The 20,161-nt window shown below is 37.3% G+C and overlaps 1 protein-coding gene across 1 annotated transcript in view; it reads left to right on the plus strand.

The window, feature by feature from the left end:
• TMEM131 (transmembrane protein 131) overlaps positions 1-20,161 on the plus strand; it is a 91,527-nt gene that overhangs the window by 22,887 nt on the left and 48,479 nt on the right. The window contains exons 3-4 of the mRNA NM_001012694.3: positions 6,526-6,566; positions 13,471-13,539. Coding sequence (NP_001012712.3) covers positions 6,526-6,566; positions 13,471-13,539 — 110 coding nt within the window. The remainder of the gene's footprint in view (positions 1-6,525; positions 6,567-13,470; positions 13,540-20,161) is intronic.

Raw genomic sequence — 20,161 nt, forward strand, 5'->3', positions numbered from 1 at the left:
ACATGTCTCTTAAATACCTCCAGAACTCCATCATTTCCCTGGGCGGCCCATTCCAATGGCTAACAACCCTTTCTGTGAAGAAATTCTTTCTGATAGCCAATCTAAACCTCCCCTGGCACAACTTGAGGCAGTTTCCTCACATCCTATCACTTGTCACCCGAGAAAAGAGACTGACACCCTCCTCTCAACAACCTCCTTTCAAGTAGTTGTAGAAAGCAGTGAGGTCTCCTGTCAGCCTACCCTTCTCCAGACTAAACAGCCCCAGTTCTATCTTCAGCTCCTCTTCATCTGTCTTATATTCTAGTCTCTTTGCCAGCTTTTTTGTTCTCCTCTGAATGTGTTCCAGCAACTCCATGTCCTTCTTGTAACGAGGGGTCCAAAACGGAACGCAGTATTTGAGGTGAACACGATACTTCACCATATAGCTTTTCCCTCTGTCTTAACAGAGTGAGAATTTTATTCCTTAGTGTATATGCTTAAATTAAAGGTTTATATCTGAATAAATCCATTACTTCTGCCTATGGATTTAAACTGCGTTTTACTCTTTTATAGCTGAGCTCTCCTTCTGCAGAATTTCACTTTATCAGTCTCAGGCCCTCTTCTCAGTGCCTCATCCAGACCTGACAGATGCTTCCAGCCCTTCTGGTGATGATGTCATCTGTGAATATTAGGAGTGCTGAAACAATTATTAAAAGTAACAATTGTAGCCTATCCTTTCACGTTAAGCTAACACGCACTTACTTTTTGAGCATTTTATTTTGAAAAGTAGTCAGTAAAGTAAAATTAATGTTTCAGAATAAAGTTTTCATTCGCTTTTGCTTCATAAAAGACTGTTTCCCAGGTCAGCCTATTTGTCATGAGATCTCTTGCCATAAACATATCGTGTTTCCAGTGCAATACAGTTGATCTTCCATTCAGACTGAGTGTTTGGAAAGTACTACTTCTGATGTACTAGTATTCCTTAAATAGCCTAGTCCTACAGATTTCAGGCAAATTTTCTTATGTGAAATATTTTAATCGTTATAGTTTCTCATGCTGTGTTAATCTTAACTGCGTGAAGTGCTTTTTTACAGACTAACTCCTAGAATTTTTTTACTGCTATTTATTGCTATTGAAGAAACACTGGAATAGAAATAGCAAGCTGTGAGTTTTGTATATAGGTAATATGTATTTGCTGTCTTTGGGAAACTGCTGTAAACTTTTAATCACAAATGCTGGTAAGCAGAAATATAACCATCCTTAAAATCAGGTAGGGGGAGTCTTAATATGACTTGGAGTAGCTTAACAGTGAGAAAGCTGAATGCTAAGGGATTGTGTTACATGTATGGAAATAAGCATTGCTATCTCTAGCTGAAGGAATTTTAGTATTATCTGCATGATCTGTACTTCATTCTTTATGGCACGGTAAATTTAGAAGTGTCTTTACAGAAGTGGCAACCGTAACTTGTTTCAGGGCATAAAGTTGAGAAGTGTTTTCTATTACCTCAAATTTTTCTACTGTGTTGACTTAAAAAATGTTTCTGATGTGATCTGCATTAATAATCACATTTCATGTATTTATATCCATTAATATTCATGTAACAAAATGCTAAGAGACAAACCGCATAAGTGGACAGAAAAGTATGTGGAAAATTGCCTGGGCCATTGACCTGTGCGGGTGTAATCTACAGTACAAAGTACACCTGGCAGTCAGTTACGTGTGATGTCCCCTGGAGCTTGATACTGAGGTCAGTATGGCCTAATGTCTTCATCAGTCTGGATGATGGGGAGGAGAGCACTCTCACCGAGTTTGTAGATGCTGCCAAATTGGGCAAAGTAGTTGGTAGATGGGAAGGCAAGGCTTCTGCTTAAAGGGACTTGTAACTGGGACAGAGTAACACAGTAACATGACTGGCTGGGCATTGGCTGGCTAGAAAGCAGCACAGCAGAGAAGATCTGGAGGTCTTGGTAGACAACAAGCTGAAGAGAAAGAGGTTGGCCTTGTGCCCTGGTAGTGAAGAAGGCCAACTGTCTACTGAGCTCTGAACAGGGGTTTGGACTAGGTGGCCTCTGGAACTCCTTTACAGCGTGTGAGGTATTATCTCACTTCTTTGCCATTGCTTGTGAGCTGCTTAAGTCCCTCTGCTCCTTAAAAGCTGCAGTTGCTTCTTGTGCAGGAAGAATTGCCACCCCCAGGCTTTACAATCATTAATTGATGCCCAGGAGTAGCTGACTGTTGCAAAGCCAGAGTCCACAGCATATGTTGCATCAGCTGAAGTCAACTGATGTTTTTGTTTCCTTATGTGAGTTTGTGTCATGAAAGTGTGTAGCAAGAATGACTCAGCCCACTTTCAGCTACCTCCCAGATTACAGCAGTCTTTTTTTCATTACCTCAAGCAAGGTATTAATTGTTAATTTCACTTATTTTAATTATCCTCTGTCTTTACATAGAGTTGATGATGAACGTAGCAGTGCACTGAAGAAGACATCTATGTATCAGTTTTGTAGCTCATGTCAACATCTTGTTGCTTATGGTGCATAGCTTTTCTACAAGTGGGGAACTTGCTGCAGTATAAAATACTATGTAGGATGCTTATAGAAGGTGAGAACCAGAAGAGTGTAGGAATACAGAAAGTTTTGGTAGTTCAGAATTTCAGTAATGTTTAAGAAATGTACTTGGTGCCAAGAAACCTCAGGTCTTCATTAAGAGCTTTTTTTTGTTCCCCCCCCCCCTCCCCCCCACACACACACCCTGCCTCTTTCGCCCTTTTTTTTAACCTTGTTTAAGACACTGGGGCTTTAATTGAGTTGTCTAAACATGGGTAAACAGTGCTTTTAGAGAAGCTCTGGGCTATTGAAGACATCTACACGGACCTGGTAGATATGGCATAGGACAGAGGAGGCACAGTTTGGAAGCAGGCACGTTGCCATAGACTGTTGATCTCAAGTGGCAGCAGAGGCCTATGTTTAGATAACTGAATGTAGTGTTAGGTAATGCGACCTCTTAGCAAAAAATAAAGACTAGCTGTTATAACAAACTGGTGAGATATTTAGGTGTTGGTTGGGATTTTTAGTTTTTTTCTGGCTGAAGTTAACATCAATGTTTAGAGGTGACATTCAGAGTGTAAGATCTGGGGCTTTTGATTCTTTTTTTGTCCGGGATCGTTCCAAAACTGTTGCTGAGTTAGTGGGGTGTACTTCCAGGTACAGATTGTCTATGTGAAATCTTTCTTGAGGGTGCAAACTTCCCAGGGCAAGTTGTTTCAAGTACTGAACCCAATGCAGAATGCTTTCACATCTTTCAGAAGTATCTCCAAGACTTGAATGCAAGCATTTGGGTAGGAGGATTTCTAAGCCTACAGTATTCATAGAAAGGGTGATCTTTCCCTCTCTTGCTTCATTATTCCTCTCAGTATATTTCTACTTTTCCTATGCTGACCTTATTTTTTGGTGCTGCTGGGCAGTTAGCTGAATCATAAAACTGTTCCAATTGAAATTTTCTCCCTGTAGCTTAGCTTATAACTCTTGAATTACTAACAGTGTTCACATGCAGCCTTTTTCCTGATCTGTATCAAGCTTACAATTGCAAGGTAGTATGTTGTTATCTGTAATATCTCTGTACAGAAAAGTTGTAATTTTCCTGTAAATCATATTTTTCTAGTATTGCTGTATTACAGATGTATATTCTAGAGTGGGAAATAATAACCTGTATTTATTAAAGCTTAATTTTTAGTTCTCTTTTACCTGATAAACCATCAGTATTCTGCAAAACCCGCACACCCATACTGCAGGTTGATCAGTGCACACTTTTTAGTTCTTGGTATTTGTTTGACAGTTGGAAAAGAGATGTAGTCACACCGGAAAAACACTGTAGATCCATAATACTACTTTGACAGTCAAGTAAAAGTAATTTAAAACATGTAACTGAACACATTTATATGTCTTTGTTTACCGTGAGACTATGAAGGCTGACATGTAATAAAAAAAAAATGAGCGATAATTATAGAAACTGCCACATGAGATTTATTTTTGGTTTAGTTCCATGATGCTATGGTTGAGCTGATGAGCTGCTGAAGTTCCTATGCTGTCTCTTTGCTCTTGATTGACCCTGATTTCAAACCTCAGAAAAGTCATTTAATTTAATTTGTCATCTTGCTTTGTATTTAATAGACATCTATAACCGCAAACAGGCTTTTCTTCATAAGCAAATCTTCAGTAGAGTTTTACTTTGTTTTTAGAATTTGCCAAGGTGACTTGTGATTTTAAACTCAACACACAGACATTAAACTAATATTTTCACTGCTGATCTGTAATTACAGAATACAGGAGAGTAAAGTTGTGTGTAGGATCACCCAGAGAATTTAACAGCTCTAGCTGTGCAGTAGTATTGTTAACGATGTATATTTGTTTGTTCCTGTGTTTTTGGAGTTAAGTTTGATCTCCACTGCTTTCTGTTTAAAAGTTGGTCTGAATAGGGTCTTACACTGAGGCTAATATTAGGGCACGTGGACTGCTAGTCACAGCATTTAAAATAGTAGACAACAAACAACTTTTCTTAGCAAATAGCTTAAAATGTAATAATGTGCTCTCTTGCTAGAGCCAAAGCTAGTTGTCAAGGATGGGGCAGTGTTGATAGCAACTATTTTGATTGCCTTGTCATAGGATCCGAGCCTTTTGGCTCTGTCATCTGTCAGGTAACTGCTGGTAATTTAACAATGTGCCTTAGTTATTGATTCTCTAAAGAAAAATCAGTTACTGAAAGGAAGATTGTATTTGATTGTAGTGGATGTTGCACTGTTAAGAGTAGCGGTAAAGAACTCAGAACGAGTTATATCTGTGAACATCAGGTAGCAGTTTGACTGTATGACAGTATTTCTGAAGAACTTTGTCTCAGCAATTATTGGTTGTCTCTTTCCAGTAGGTCACTGGTACCAATGCATAGTGTGGAAGAATGGAACTAGCAAAATGGGGAGAAGAATAGTTAATTATGGTACAAATGTAATAAGCTTAAATGAAAGCTTCCCAATGTGTTGATTTTTAAATTATACTAAAATTGGCAATACAGATCAACTTACGTTGTCTCTTAGGATTCTGTTTAGTGAGGAAAAACTGCCCTGATTATGCTGTGCTGCAAAGCATAATTTCTTGTGAATCCTTTCCTCCTGCCATGTCCTAGCCAGGCAGTCTGCCTATCTCTCCCAGAGACTTTAAAAGAAGAAAGCTAATTGATTCTCTGTCTGGTCATTAAAATTAAAATCAAATCCTCATGTTATCTTGGTTTTAAAATGGTAAGTAAATTTACTTCCAGCTTTCTTTAGTTTGATATCAGTTGTAGGGTTATTAAACCAAATAATTTGATCTTAACTCTGAAATATTACTGACATTTCCTGTTCAGAATTGATCCTTGTTGTGAATTGAACATAATTTTTTTATGAAGTAAATGATTCAATAGTAATAATTACAAAATTTCAACAAACTGTCTTCAAAAAGAAAAATATGTTCTTTACTCATAGGGATTTTCACATTTGAAGTAAAGATTTGTTTATTTTTTCTTAACAAAACCTTTTTTTTCTTAGCAAAGGACAGAAAATATATATTGTAGCTGCATTAGAAGACAATGAAATGCCCAGCCAAGGGAGTTGATTTTTAGTTCTCAAATGCAAAATGAAAAATTATCATTCACCCTGTGAAGTAACTTCCTTTTATTAGAGTTATGAATGGTGTCATTTGAGTCAATATATGTACCACGGACTTTATCAGAACTGTAACCTTCCTTTCCTGTTGTAGAAGATTAAAATTCTTGATCTTGGCCTTGAGATACTTTTAAGAGAAGAACTGAAATTCTAAATCTGATCCTCAAATCCAAGATCAAAATGGGATTTCAAAAAATGGATATGTCTGAATGTGTCAGAGGACATTCCATGTAGAGCCTTCTTGACTGGGATTTCTTAAAGAAGAGCAAACAAGTTGGAATTTCTTAGACAACCTTACCTCCTTCTTTTCATATGATTAACTGTAATGTCCAGCAGAGGGATAGTAAAGGTATGAATAATAGAGGCTAGGAGATCATTAGCAGGGAAGGAGATGAAGTTTCCTAATTAAGTCGAAGTTATAATGTTCTTTGTTTTCTAGTTTGTTGAATAACACCAGTAGGATTATTGCTTGACTGATACTTGTTCTATATGCTTTCCTTTGTAATTTGTTTCTTATGTCCCTGGTAGCTTTTTCTATTGCTCCCTACAATATTATCTTCTCCTCAGCCTTAAGATACTGCCTGTCTCACAGTTTGTAGCAGTCCCTACCACTTGAACTGTCTTCAGTTCTTGTCTGGAGCCAAGTGGTCTTTGGGTAGAAGCTGATGGCTTAATTTCTTCAAGTAATTAATTATAAAAAAAGCTGATATACGTTTTCTCCTCTGAATCAGAACTTCCTCTTTTGTTGTTCAAAATGTGATCAATAGCTTGTTACAGATGTTGACTTTTTTTTTGCCCTCACAGGAAATATAATACTGTCGGTCTCTTCAATTTATTTATTTATTTTTTACAGACTGAGACAACTATAGGCCTCAGTTCATATCAACAGAAAAGGTAAGCAGAGTTTTCTAAAGGTTTAATAGAGCCATTCTATTGTGAGATTGTTAATATTTTTTTCTGTGAATAAAGAAGTTTAGTATAAGAAAAATCAAATAAAATTCTGTAGATTTTTGAGTATCGTTGTTGTATAGAAAAAATAAACTGTAAAAAGTTTTGTAATTTTTCATCTTTAAACTCTTATAAACAGAAAGTTCTTTTGCTTAGCTATACCATTTTTATGTTCTTTGAATGTGTGTGAAAGGACAAGCTTTTTACAAATATGAAGTGATTCACCTGGTTTATGCAGATTTGATAACAATTTTCTGCTAACAAACAAGAGCCTCAGCTATTACACTAAAAATACCCACTGTAATTGTGCGAATAGTAGCAATGTGAATGAATATTGTGTAGGCTTAGACAACTAAATCGCTTAGCATAAGAAATAGATTAAAGAATCCATCAAGTTAATTCTTTAATCCACTTAGTGATGTATACGATGGAATAATTCTGTGCAAGTAAAGAGGGAATAAACTGCAACTCTGATTGTAGATTTTTGTATTGTTTCACTGAAGTTTTAAATGATTTATTGAGAAACGAGTGGATTTGTTTACTTGCTGCAAAAGTTCTTGGAGCACTTTTGAAGAACAGCTTTATGATCTTGCTTTCAATAGTTTTCCTTTCGTTTTTGGTTCTTTTTTGTTTTTGGCTTTTTTTCTCCCTCACATGGAACTGTAGTATATGAGAAACAAAATGTGTCCTTTTTTTCTTCCTAATCCCTAATTCTTTTTCTGAAGCCTCCTCAGATAGTCCTTTGCCTTTAATGGAATGCACAGATCAGCATATGTGTATGCTTGTACTGCCTAAATGTGAGTTTAAGAGCATCTCTTTGTAACAAGTTCTGAGAAATCTCTGGGGTGAAAAGCAAAGAAACTCTTCTCATTTTGTACTTAAAAAGCCTTCATCCCTATTAGTATCACCTGCTGCCCATCTCTGTTACCTCCTGATTAAATACTTACCTATATCTTGTGATGTAAACCTCCTGAATTATATGGAAATACTGTATGTTTTGGCTTACCTAGTAATAAGTTTCTAATACTTGATGAACAGGTTAGTAAGGGCAAAGAGTGAACTTGAAAATGCTGAAGAATATGTGAGGATGTGGCAGGTTTTTCATGTCGGGTGAAATTAAATCCATTTTATCTTTACTTTGATAATGTAAACAAGAAGATTGAATGTTATGTATTGAAATAAGGCAATTACTGCATAGTTTAATCTGAAGCTCGAGCCAGTTTGTATATTATGGTAAAGTGAATTTTGTTAAACTTGTATTCTACCAACTTTCGTTTGCTTTTTAGTTAAGGAAGCGTAGCTTAGTCATGCTGCATAAAACTTGAAAACTTCTGTTGCTTTCCCTTCCTGCTTCTTCTTCCCTCCCCCCCATGGGCTTCTCTCTGCCATTCACAACTTCTTCCTGTGTATTTCTCGTCTGTGAAGGCTCTAAACTTTCCACTTTGTGCTGTGCATGTATGTGCTGCAGCATGTCTGTCAGATTGCAAGTATGCAAACGTGAATTTAGGAATGATGATGGAACTTCAAAGGCCCAATTTCGTCTCATGTTGAATCAGACTTCTGGATATCATTATGGAATAACGTATTGTTTAAATAATTGTCTCAGTGGCAGAAAACGCTTCCTTTATTGGATATGTGGATCATGTGTGACTTCTTTGTCCCCTAGAAAACAGAAATTTTATGGCCCTTGAGAGTGAGGCTCAGGCCGTGGATTAGTTCTTCAGGGTTTTTTGTTTTAGTTTCTCATCTGAGAAAATTTGCATGTTGGAAGTTTGTGTTTTCGAGTGTATTCTAATAAAAACGACTGGCTTACAGATATGAAAAACTTCCCAGTTTGAGAATTGTAAAAGAAATACTAGAGAGCGTTCAAAGGACATCTGTGAATACTTCATCTCTGGAGGGCAAGACCTATGAGGAGAGGCTGAGGCCCCTCGGTGTGCTCAGCGCAGAGCAGAGGAGCTGAGGGGAGGCCTCATGGCGGCTGCAGCTCCTCACAGGGAGCGGAGGGGCAGCGCTGAGCTCTGCTCTGTGTGACAGCGACAGGGCCCGAGGGAACGGCATGGAGCTGTCAGGGGAGGGGCAGCTGGGGGTGAGGGAAAGGGGCTGCACCACAGGGCGGTGGGCGCGGCCCCGAGTGCTGGAGTTCAAGGAGTGTTGGACCACCACTGACAGACACAGGACTTGATTTTGGGTTAGTCCTGTGTGGAGCCAGGATTCAATGATTCTTGTTGCATCTCTTCTCACTCAGGATATTCTGTGAAATATACAGTGCGTTGTACTTTGTATCAGTGGCTTATTTGGTGCTCAGTCACAATGCAATAAAAACATAGAGATCTGCACTGCAAACCTTTCAGTGGTGTATTACAAAGTAAATACCCAATTTGCTTCCTGTCTCTGTTTCTCTTTGTGGCTACTGTTTTTTTTGGTTTTTTTTTTTTTTTGGGGGGGGGGGGGGGGGGGGCAAGTATTTCTTTCTAGGTGATTGTGTAAAATGGCATTGCTAGAAACTGATAGTCTCATCCACATGCTTAACTTTTCTAGATGACTTGTTTATCATTGTGTTTATTAGTGACTATAATACCTCCTTCTTGGTATAGCTTGCAGATATTTCTTCCCTATCTGCATGATTTATTCAATGCTTTGATCTGCTTTTTAACACTAAGTGGGAGGGGAGAAGTGAACGAGTCACTTAACTTTTGTTTTGTTCTTATCTTTGATTAGACTACAGTACATCAATTCAAGCTTCTCCCTGTTCTTTCCTCACGCTTTCCCCAGACAACCCCCAAGAAGGTCAACTTTGAAGTTTTAACATTTGATATAATGAGCACATTATCATGATAAAGGGTTAATACTGGCATAATTAAGCCAACCACCACCTAGATGTAGTTTATTAAAACCCTTTGTTGCTGGTGTTTTTATTCATCTGCACTTACGGTTGTGACTGATGCCAGATATTAAACTGAGCAAACGTTTTGTGGGAGCTGATTTTCTCGCTGAGGCTGCATGTAATGCTCTTGTATCTAAAATCATTTTAGCTATAAAAATTTAAATACGTTTTCTGATATTCGCAGCACATCTTTGTTTTTAATATATATAGAGGTCACAAATATGACCAGGGAAATGTGATTGGTTACTTGTTATTTTAGCCTAAAACATTCCATCTTTTGGGTGGCTCTTTCAAGGGCATACTGCCATGAAAAGTACCCATTGTGATATATTTGACTTTGTCATTTTAAAAATTAATATGGCTAATTTTGGAGACATTTTCATTTTATTTTGTGGTAACAGAAATAACAGAGTAGTGGCTTTCAGAGAGTTTAAGTGTTACTAAAGTAACGAGGTCTCTTTTGGTTTCACACTTTAATGCTCATCTTTATTTCTTTACATTGTTGATTTATGGCACAGGAAAGGAAGCAAAACCCTTTATACAAAGTTAAAGTAATATGGGAAAAATACATGTAGATATAATCCTTAGATCTGACTTTTCCACAGTAGCAATTAAAGATGGTACAGATAAGATTCCACAGAGCATAGGCATCCTCCAGGAATCCCAGAACAGTAAAGTGAGAATTCAGAAAGGCAGTTACTATCAAACTTTGCAGAACTCTTAAAATGCTCTATTTGACAAGCACATTGTTCATCTCCAAATGCAGAAGTGTGCATGGATGATGTAGAATTGAATGCCTAGCACGCTGCAATAAGCAGCAGAATTTCTTTGATGTTTTTCAAAATGTCCTTATGTAGTAGGATATTGTCTTGACACTGGTGGACATCCGTCTTCCCGTGCATTGATATTTTAAGCATCTTTATAATGGCTTCTGGGAATAACCTTATTGGGACTTCAAGTTGTACTTCTGTGGATCACATTCTGTAGTATGTTGCATCTGTTTATGTTCTACTAATAAAGTAGTTATTTAAGTACTTGGGGAAAATGCTCTCTCACACTGATGACAGAATGGATGGTACAGTGAGGGCAATGGTTGTGTCCAGGACTGCATGTAGGTCACTCTGAAGTCTCACTTTTAAAGTCACAAGTCTTGCAGAAGGGTAGAAGCATAGGGACCATCCTCGAGTCAGTATCAGGTGCGAGTCTTTCCTGAAACTTCATAGATTCAGATGACTTCTGGCTAATTCTTGGTCTGCTGGAGCTTGCTTGCTGGCGGATGTCAGTAGGTCTTTCTCATTCAGTTGCATCTGTTCTTCTTTGTGTTCTTCTTGACCTTGAAAATTAGAAAATTTGAAGGGGCAGGGAAAGAAGAATGTATAAATTCTGATGCAAGTCTGGGAAGCCTAGAGCTCTGCATGCATGTGTAATTATTAAGTTAGAAGTCATTACACTGTAAAGTTGCCCTACCCATGGGTGTATCCAACCTCCTGTGAGCAAGTGCCCAGCAGAGCAGGCGTTATCATCATTCCGTAAGTCTGCTGCAAATTGGGCCTTTCAGTTGGCAAACATTTAAAATTCAATATTGCTTGTTCTTATTTGAGCCTTACTATATATGTTACTTTTGTTATAGTTGATGTTTGTTATGATGTAGCTGCCTTTACCAAATGCTTATCTTTTAAAAAATCAGTACTAAATCAAGTGATACTTAAACTTTTGAAGTATGTGAAGAGTTGTTTATATCCTGATTGCCCAAGTTAGATGAAGTGACTCTTTAATGCATTTTGTAATAAAGATCTTCACTATCATTTCTATAAATACTATAAATATTTCAGATAACTTTTTAAAAGTTAGTTCCTTTTACATAAAAGGAGTGGTTATGTTCTTTTACCAATAAAAACAGAAGTGCTGCATGGCCCACCTTTCAAGGCTTTGAAACAGGAAGAAATTACAGTGTATTATAGAAAGAACTGTTTTAACAATCACTTGAGAAGAAAAGTATTTGCAGTTCAGTATTACAATTATCTTGACAATAGAGATGTGTGGGTTTTGCCATTTCCAGTTAAAAAAAATGTGCTACATATGTTTTTTTTTTAAATTGGACAGTAGGCTTTGAAGAAGGGAGGTGATTGCTCTGAAGATGGGATCAGAACTTGTTTTATCCTGTCAAAATTTCACTACTATTATAATTTTCCAACTTAATTGTGCCTGTAACTCTGGTTTTGCAGAGCACTCGTTAGGTGAGGTTTGGTTTTAGCTCATATCTGACTGCTCTAGCGAGGCACAGCAACACAGTAGTAGCAAGAATTGTCACTTTCTGTACACTTGAATTCAGTTCTTCCTGCCATTGGGACTTGCACCTGCATTTTTACTGTTTTCAGATTTATATACGGGTGTGTGACTAAAGCAGTCTGTATGACACCTAATCTTGGAATAAGGCTGTTCTTAAGGACTAAGCTCTAAGTAGTATTGGAGATGCTTCAGCATATGAATGTGTAGAGCTGTAAATCAGCTCAAAACATGAATAGATCTCCTACACATACATTGTACTTGAAGTGGACAGATACAGTTGTAGATTACTGGAGTGAATAACTAAGAGTTTTTGTATTTTTTTTATAAAATATGCTGTGAATTTGTTGTAGTGGTGTTGTTGCCCGGTTTTAGGCTATTAGGGAATACATTGATTTCATGCTCTATTTTTGAAGTTTTCCTTCTGTAAATAGATTCCTTGTTGAAATGGTTCTGCAGTTTGGAAAGGTATCTATGTTTGATAAACAGTTGTTTTTCTGAAAAGTATGCTAGACATATTGGTCAAGTTCAAGGCCACAGCTGCATAAGGCCAGCCACAGGTGCCTCTCTGAGGACACCTTAGACCTTTTTGCTTTTCCCTGTGCTAAGGTAGATTGGGTTGGCCTCTGGAGCATCTCTTTACCTAGAGTGCCTGGTTTTGGTCTCTGGGAGTCTGAAATTGATACCAAGTCAGAAAACTTTTCAGATCCAAGTGAGGATCTGAAAGAAGAGTGCTATTTTACTATCAGTTAAAAAAAAAAAAAAACATTTAAAGAAAAAAGAAAGCCATTGATCTAGAGCCATTGTTTAGCCGTTCCTTCCATTATTGTCTCCCTGCTTGTATGTTCACTGTACAATTATGAATGTACTCAGCCCAAGATAAAGTGTTACTGACGTACAGAGATGTGAGTGCAGACACAGTCATTTTATTCTGAACAAGAAAATGTTTCAGTCAATTAAATTGCTTTGTATTCTTTGTTCTAACTTATGGTGTGGCTTATTGATTGTGCTCTCTGACTGTGATGGTTTGGGTTTAAAAATAAATAAAATAATAAACATTACCAGAGGATGGTTTCTGATACTTTGTGGTCTTTACCACTGGGTGGTTTGAGTGGTATTTAAATTTTAGCCTTCATCTACTAGTGCTCTCTCAGTTACCAGCAGGGGGTTAGTACACGCGAAGCCAAAGAGTGTTTCTAGACCAAAGTTACTGTATTGTGGGGATTAAGAGAATTTTAACAGCAAAAACGTGAGGTAGTTTCTCTCATGTGGCATCAGTACCAGCAAATGGGATCGGGATGGTTTATGTGCTACTATAGTTGTAGCTAGAGAAACTCATGATGTGTATTGTCATGTATTTGTCAGGTATTCTGAGGAGAATGTGTGGATATTGCTGTGAAAGATGATACAAACCTATTTAGCTTACTGCAACACATGCTTTTCCTCTAAATACTGATAATGAGTTTCAATGATGTCTGCTTCCAATATCTGTACTTCTGCATAGTCTTTCTTGGAGGTACCAAATAATCATGTAAAACTGCTAAAATTGTGGACAAGATTGTCAAGCTATGTTTCTTCTGCTGAATTAGATATGCTGTTATTTGTAGTAATAGGGTAATTCAAGATGAAAGGAGGCAAAAAAATATACTTTTTACAGAATTTTCATTTTTCTTGCAGTGTATCCCTATATCGGGGAAATTGCCGACCTCTGCGGTTCGAGCCACCAATGCTGGATTTCCATGAACAGTAAGTTGAAAAGTCTTCTGATCTCTTCACTTAAATCTGAAGAGCTTTGAAAAGTGAAGGACAGCTTGGTGTACAGAGAGCAGCTTCAGTGCCAGACTCATACTTCAGGATGATGTAAACTGAAGTGATGACATTTCAAACATTCTTGTTAGCAGTTCAACGGAGGAGAAAAAACAGCTTACGTATACCTCAGTGCAGTAATGCTTGTGAGAAACTTCCCCCATCTTCATTCAGAGCTGCTGTTGAAGGAAACACTGTTTTATTTATAGGGGAACCATGGATTATTAACAAAATTTCCTATTCCTTGTTTATAGGAAAGGCTAAACGTGGGTGTAGTAATTGCAGAGATATACAAGGTGACACCTGTGTGTTGATACAGCATATACTTGTATGTGAAGGAGAAGGAGCTGTAATGGTGTATTGGTTAAAAAGAGTGGCTTTCTAGAAATAGCCTTTATCCAAAAAGAAACTTAATGTCACTATGTAGTGAAATTATAAGGAGATGCCTCATTTTACAGAGCTTATTTGTGTCAGTGTGCAGAAATAAGATCTAATAAGGGAACTCGTTATTTTCTAATTGTAGTAAGAACATAATAAATCACTATCAGCTCTTCATTATTCTTTCAAAATATCAAATATTTGTTTCTGTCAGTAACTAGTCGTAGATAAGAGGATAACAAGGTTCTAAGCTGAGTAGTAAAACATGGAGTGGTAAGTCTGGCTCCACTGCTTCTCCGCTCTAACAAATATTATTGTGTTATAGTTAACGAGTTATAATGTTGAGTGCGGTACAAACCTGGAAACTTGTACAGCAGTTTGCTCTTGATAGAATCATAGAATCAGAACTGCTCAGGTTGGAAAAGACCTTCAAGATCATCAAGTCTGACCACAGCCTAACCAAACTACCCTAACTCTAACAACCCTCCACTAAATCATGTCCCTGAGCACCACATCCAGTTTTTAAATACATCCAGGGATGGTGACTCAACCACCTCCCTGGGGAGCCTATTCCAGTGCTTAACAACCCTTTCTGTAAAGAAAATTTTCCTGATATCCAACCTAAACTTACCCTGGTGCAACTTGAGGCCATTTCCCCTTGTCCTGTCACCTGTCACCAGTGAGAAGAGACCAACCCTGCTCTGCTGTAAGCACCTTTCAGGTACTGAAAGAGAGCAGTAAGGTCTCTCCTCAGCCTCCTCTTCCCCAGACTAAACAGCCCCAGCTCCTTCAGTCACTCCAAGCCCTTCACAAGCCTTGTTGCCCTTCTCTGGATCTGCTCCAGTACCTCAGTGTCCTTTCTGTATTGTCAACTAGAGTTCCTGTGAAAATGTATTGATTTAATTTTAAGTGATTTTCTGTTAAAACCAAGTAAATATTCTGTTAATAGTAACTAAAGAATTAGATAATGAAGAAGTATCTTTTTATAGTGTTTTTTTTCTCATTGGCTATAAATGAAAGGTTCTATTGATGTAGTTTGAAGTCTGCTAGTTTTACAGGTCATCTATATATTACATACCTACCTGAAGAGACTGTGTGTGCTACTTTTTTGTGGATTTCCAATCTACATTTTTTTAAAATAAATGAACTAAAAGTAGTTCACACACTGATATGAATACTTCAAGCTGTTCTTTGTTACATTTTTGCTTTTTATGTAAGCTGAAAGCACCAAAATAGTATAGATCTAGTATACCATTAAAATAGTGCAAATCAATTACTTACAAGAGCCATGAGGGGTTTTGTACAATAAATATAGAACTCGGGGATTGCTGACTTTGATCTGTTAACACAGGGAACCTATGTGCGTGTGTCAGAACTTGGATCGTTGTGTTGTGTTTTTGGTGTTTTTTTAATTTTAATCTAAAATAATTAGCTGTTGTAATTTAGATAATAACCTCAGGCAGAAATAATCTTCTAATTTATTAAGACCTAGAGTAAGATCTGAAAAACAGCTTTAGAAAAGGTTTTGATTTGGAGCCTCAGTGTTCAGTTTAAAATCTATCCTTAGGCATTTAAGTAAAGGTGAACAGACTTGGAGAAGTGGTGAGCATCTCAACTTTATGGTCTGAATAAACTGCATATGCCAAGCACCCTGGAAGTAAAACCTAATCTTTTGGCTTTTTGCCTTTTAAATTAGGCAATTTTTTTCATATTGTGTTTTCTTTTTGAGTTAGTAATAGATAATAGAAAAGTCCTAAAATACATATTTAGTTTCTGAAGAAGAGTTGTACCTAAAGTGTTTTGTTAATAGGTAGCATTTAGTAGAGCAAATTTGTTCAAAGGTCATGTTGATGCAGAGCTATCAACATATCATTTCTAGGCTAAAGGAAATCGCAATATTTAATTTCAGTCATAAGGTAACCCATTCTTCTTCTGACATTTTTGGTCTGCTACTGGTGTTTGGGTTTACCTAGGGATTCTATAAAATCGAAACCTGGATTCAGTTGCTAAATAAGTCCTGAAGACACTTCCTTGTGCTCTACCTGGAGATGGGATTACAGTGGTTGCAAACTTCTATTATATAAGAGTTGGTTTTGTAATGCTGAGTTAATGTAAAATAATACAGTATTCTACCACTTTGAAGACAGTCCAGATAATGTCAGACTTATCACAAGAAATGTGTGCTCTGTGTTAGGATACACAAATCTTCGCTTCAAAAGATCTCAAATGTTCTTGGTATACTTGAAGCCTCTGGGGATGGGATGGGACCAGGGCAGGTTCTTTCAGATCAGTGATCCAAGAAGCTGCTTAGACTAAATGGAATATCGCTCGTTTTTTAATATGAGAACTCTCTCTCTCGCTCTCTTTATTTTTATTTATTTATTTATTTTGATGTTAAAACAGTAACCATTGGGTAGTCTTCTGTAACTTTGGAAGGCGATTGCCCAGAAGTTGTTTTGGCGGGACGGTCACTATCTGTAAAGCTTCCCATGTTTGAGATGCATCTTCATATTTGAGCTGTTGCGGGTGGTGCGTCTAGATGGAGACTACAATGCAGTGTAGTTTTCATTCTCTTCTTGTTTCTGCTTTATGAGAGAACTTGAATCTTCATAGATCTTAACATCTTTAAGATCTTAATTGCTTTCATCTCTGTTAATTCAACTCTGAAAATATGAAAAGTAAGGTTAGTCAGTTCTTCACAATGAACTTTTTGGCAAAAGTAACTTTCAATAATGGAGTAGCTTGATACTGAGAATTTTAGGATACTGATGCTACAAGTTAGAACTGCTTATCATTAACATTTTAAAATCTCAAATTATTTTAGACCTGAAGTCATTTTCTTACCTCCTTTTCAGATTGGTTATTGGTAGTGCACAAAAACATGCTTTTAGTATGCTTCTGTGGTGCATGGACATTTTTGCATCACTCGGTTTGAACTGAGTCCCACTCTCTGGACAGTTTTTTGTTGATAGGACAGTATTCTAAAAACTTTCTTCTAGCTTTCTGTTTATTAACAGTCTTGTTTTGTATTTCCTATAGAATATTTTGCTTAGAGGGGGTTTCAGTAGCATTTCACGTTTGTTCATAAGCTCCAGTGTTTAAAGGGTGTTCTGTTTTTGAACAGTAAATAGCAGAGAATTTTAGCAACTGAGGAGTTTATCCAAGTCACTTTATTTAAGGATGTTTTCTTATATTTCAAAAACATATTTATGAATGGTGCTGGGACCTATAAGGTATCTACAGAGTACCTACAATGTGCAGCCTAGTATTTGTACTGCATGTTTTATAAACTTCAAATGCATGAGGTTGGGATTGTGGGAATTTTTTTCATGTTGCAAAATGTTCGCTTCTGTTGAAGTTTAAATGTAAGAAACAGTTGACAGTAAGTTGGCGTTTAGTCCAGATGTACCTCTGTTTTTGTTTGCATGTAAAAGTGCCACCAAAGCAAGTAACCTTTTATTACACTTCAACTTAATTCATATTACAGCTGGTGACGCTATTGGTGAGGTCTATGCTAGTATTGTTTTGTACACAGGGTTTTGCTAACTGTTTGGAAAAAGTATGATGTGTTTTGCAGGATCTGATCCCTAATGTAAAATGTGACATCTGCTGTGTTTTTCAAGTTACGTGGACTCAAACTTTTTGTCAAGTTTAATATGAAAATGTTCTTGATTTATTTAAAAACAAACAAAAGTAATGAATAACAAACAACAACAACAACAAAAAAACACCGGAGTCTGGAAGCTGATAAACAATTGGCTGATAGACTTGTATATGGATCCCTTCTGGTGTTTGTTTTGCTTTTCCCAGTTAGTGAGACAAGTTTGCATTCTCAAACTTCTGGTTTTGGTTACTTCAGTTAGTGAACTGTCTCACTTGGGTCACTCGGCCAGCAATATAGTTATAGTTGCATGTGAAACAGGAGAATGCTCTAGTCACTGATTCTCTACTCTTGAATATCAGGAACTTCCTTCATAGAATTGTAGAGTCACCAAGGTTTGAAAAGACCTCCGAGATCATCCAGTCCAACTGTCTACCTATCACCAGTATTTCCCACTAAACCATGTCCCTCAGTACAGCATCTAAACGTTTCTTGAACACCTCCAGGGTCAATGACTCCATCTTTTCCCTGGGCAGCCCATTCCAGCATCTGAACACTCTTTTGGAGAAGAAATTTTTCCTTGTGTCTAACCTGGGTTCATGTAAGGAGCTAGTATTTTTTGTAGGAATGGCTTACAGAAGGCATTCTCCAGAGGTAACTCCCAGTATTTCCTAATGTAACTGGAAAGCTGTTGGTTGAATTCTGTACTCTCTCCAATCTTGCTGAAAAGAACAGGAGATGGAGGAATAATTCATCTGCTGAGTTTACATTCTTGGGCTTTTACTTATAGACTGGCATCATTTTTGTAAATCAAGCCAGCTTTTTTTTTCCTAAACAAAAGTACCTCAATTATATGCAGTAAGAAAAAAATAATTATTCTTTTAAAAGGACAGTTTCTCAATCTGTGTTTGCTTTATAGTGAGTAGTTTAATATTTTTGTGAGTTTGAGCCAATAGCTCGAGGATTTGTTTTCCCAACTCCTTGAGAAACTGCTTTCCTTTAGTTAAGAGTATGCCTCTTTATCTCTAGAGTTGAAATGAATTCCATTACAAAGATGTGCTTACAGTGTACTGGAGATGCTAACTCAGATACTGGAAAGAGTTGAGTTGTAGCAGTAAAAATTATGCATCGACACAGGCGTATTTACCCATTGGAACAGGAACCTCACCCTTGGTAATTACCATCTTCTCATCCACATTTTAGTATCTAGTTTTTATCAGTGTAGGTGGACCTAGCATTTTGCAGGGACAGAAGATGAGGAGCAAAACCTTGCATGTTTTGACAATTCCTGTTTGCCTGAAGGTGTGTATCTATGTCATCTTATTGCAGTGGGAAGTATTAGTTGCGACTGCTCCAGGAAATTCTGTACAATTTGGCACCAGTAAACACTGTACTTGTACAGATTACCCTCGCTAGATAAATCACAGCCTGGAGAGTATCTCTTAGTTGATTGTTGTCTGGAATGTAGGTTTGTTAAAGGTGCCTGGTGCACATTGTTTCACCTGAATTTTACCATGTGTCATGAGAGGGGGGGAAAAAAAAAGGTAAAATTTGTCTTATTTCCCTAGATCTGGCTAACGTCAGGGTTAGCGGGTACAAGGAAAGCATTACCTGAGCAAAGCAAAATATTAGAGTTGCTGTTACAAAATCAAAATGGTCTACAAAGTGGTAAAATAAATAGGCAGTCCTAGCAATGGAACTCCTTTTTAGTGACTACTTTTATTATATATAATGTGGTATTTGTCTGAAATCTGAAGTTCAAAGGACTCCGATGTCTGTAATGACTACTTCCCTACTGTTGTATTTTTTTTTTAGTAGGCTTTAGCCTCTCAAATATACTGACTTAAATTTGCCTCTTTTCAGTACAGGAAAATTGTTCTTGCTTTAAAGTGTTGCTGTTGTTCGGAATGTTTCCTGGGACAGTGTATTTTGCTTCCAAGCTACCTTCCTGGTGGGAACAAGCTAGCACTTCAGTCTTACCAAATCATTCAAGATAATTTCTTGGCTTCGTGCTTTTTCTCACATTAAAGATCATAACAAATACTTAAATCAACTCTGATCCTAGTTTTCAGTACATAGCTGGTTCTATCCAGAGACCACAAGCAATATGCTAGTCATGTAGGTTGTTCATAAACAATACTGTGCTTAAAGTCTGCTCGTATTCTGTTACTTCCTGCTGTTGTGGTTGGCTGTAATTATTCTGCTTGATTCTTGGCTTTGCCTGTTAAATTCCTCTTATAAAGATTCATTAGAGTGAAGCATAATAGGAAGAAGATGGTTTCACCTTCTTGGAGAGCTACCAAACATGGCCAGGGAAGAGAATAGTCAAACTATTCTGTGACAGGCAGCAGGGTGTTGCTGGGAGATTGTCTTCAACTGGAGAACACGAGAAGTTGCTGTGAGAACAGAACAACAGCTGATCCTCAGAAGAGGCTGAACAGGCTTGTTTCTAGTGTTGGAGGAATTGGATTATTTTGTATCTTTTTTTTTGTTTGTTTGTCAGTAGGATCAGAAAGTGCTTTTTCAAGGCATGGAGACTTTAAGTAATGAATTCACTGATAAGCAAACAATTTATGGAAGCTC

The sequence above is a fragment of the Gallus gallus genome, chromosome 1 (assembly GCF_016699485.2).
Source record: "Gallus gallus isolate bGalGal1 chromosome 1, bGalGal1.mat.broiler.GRCg7b, whole genome shotgun sequence".
NCBI lineage: Eukaryota > Metazoa > Chordata > Aves > Galliformes > Phasianidae > Gallus > Gallus gallus.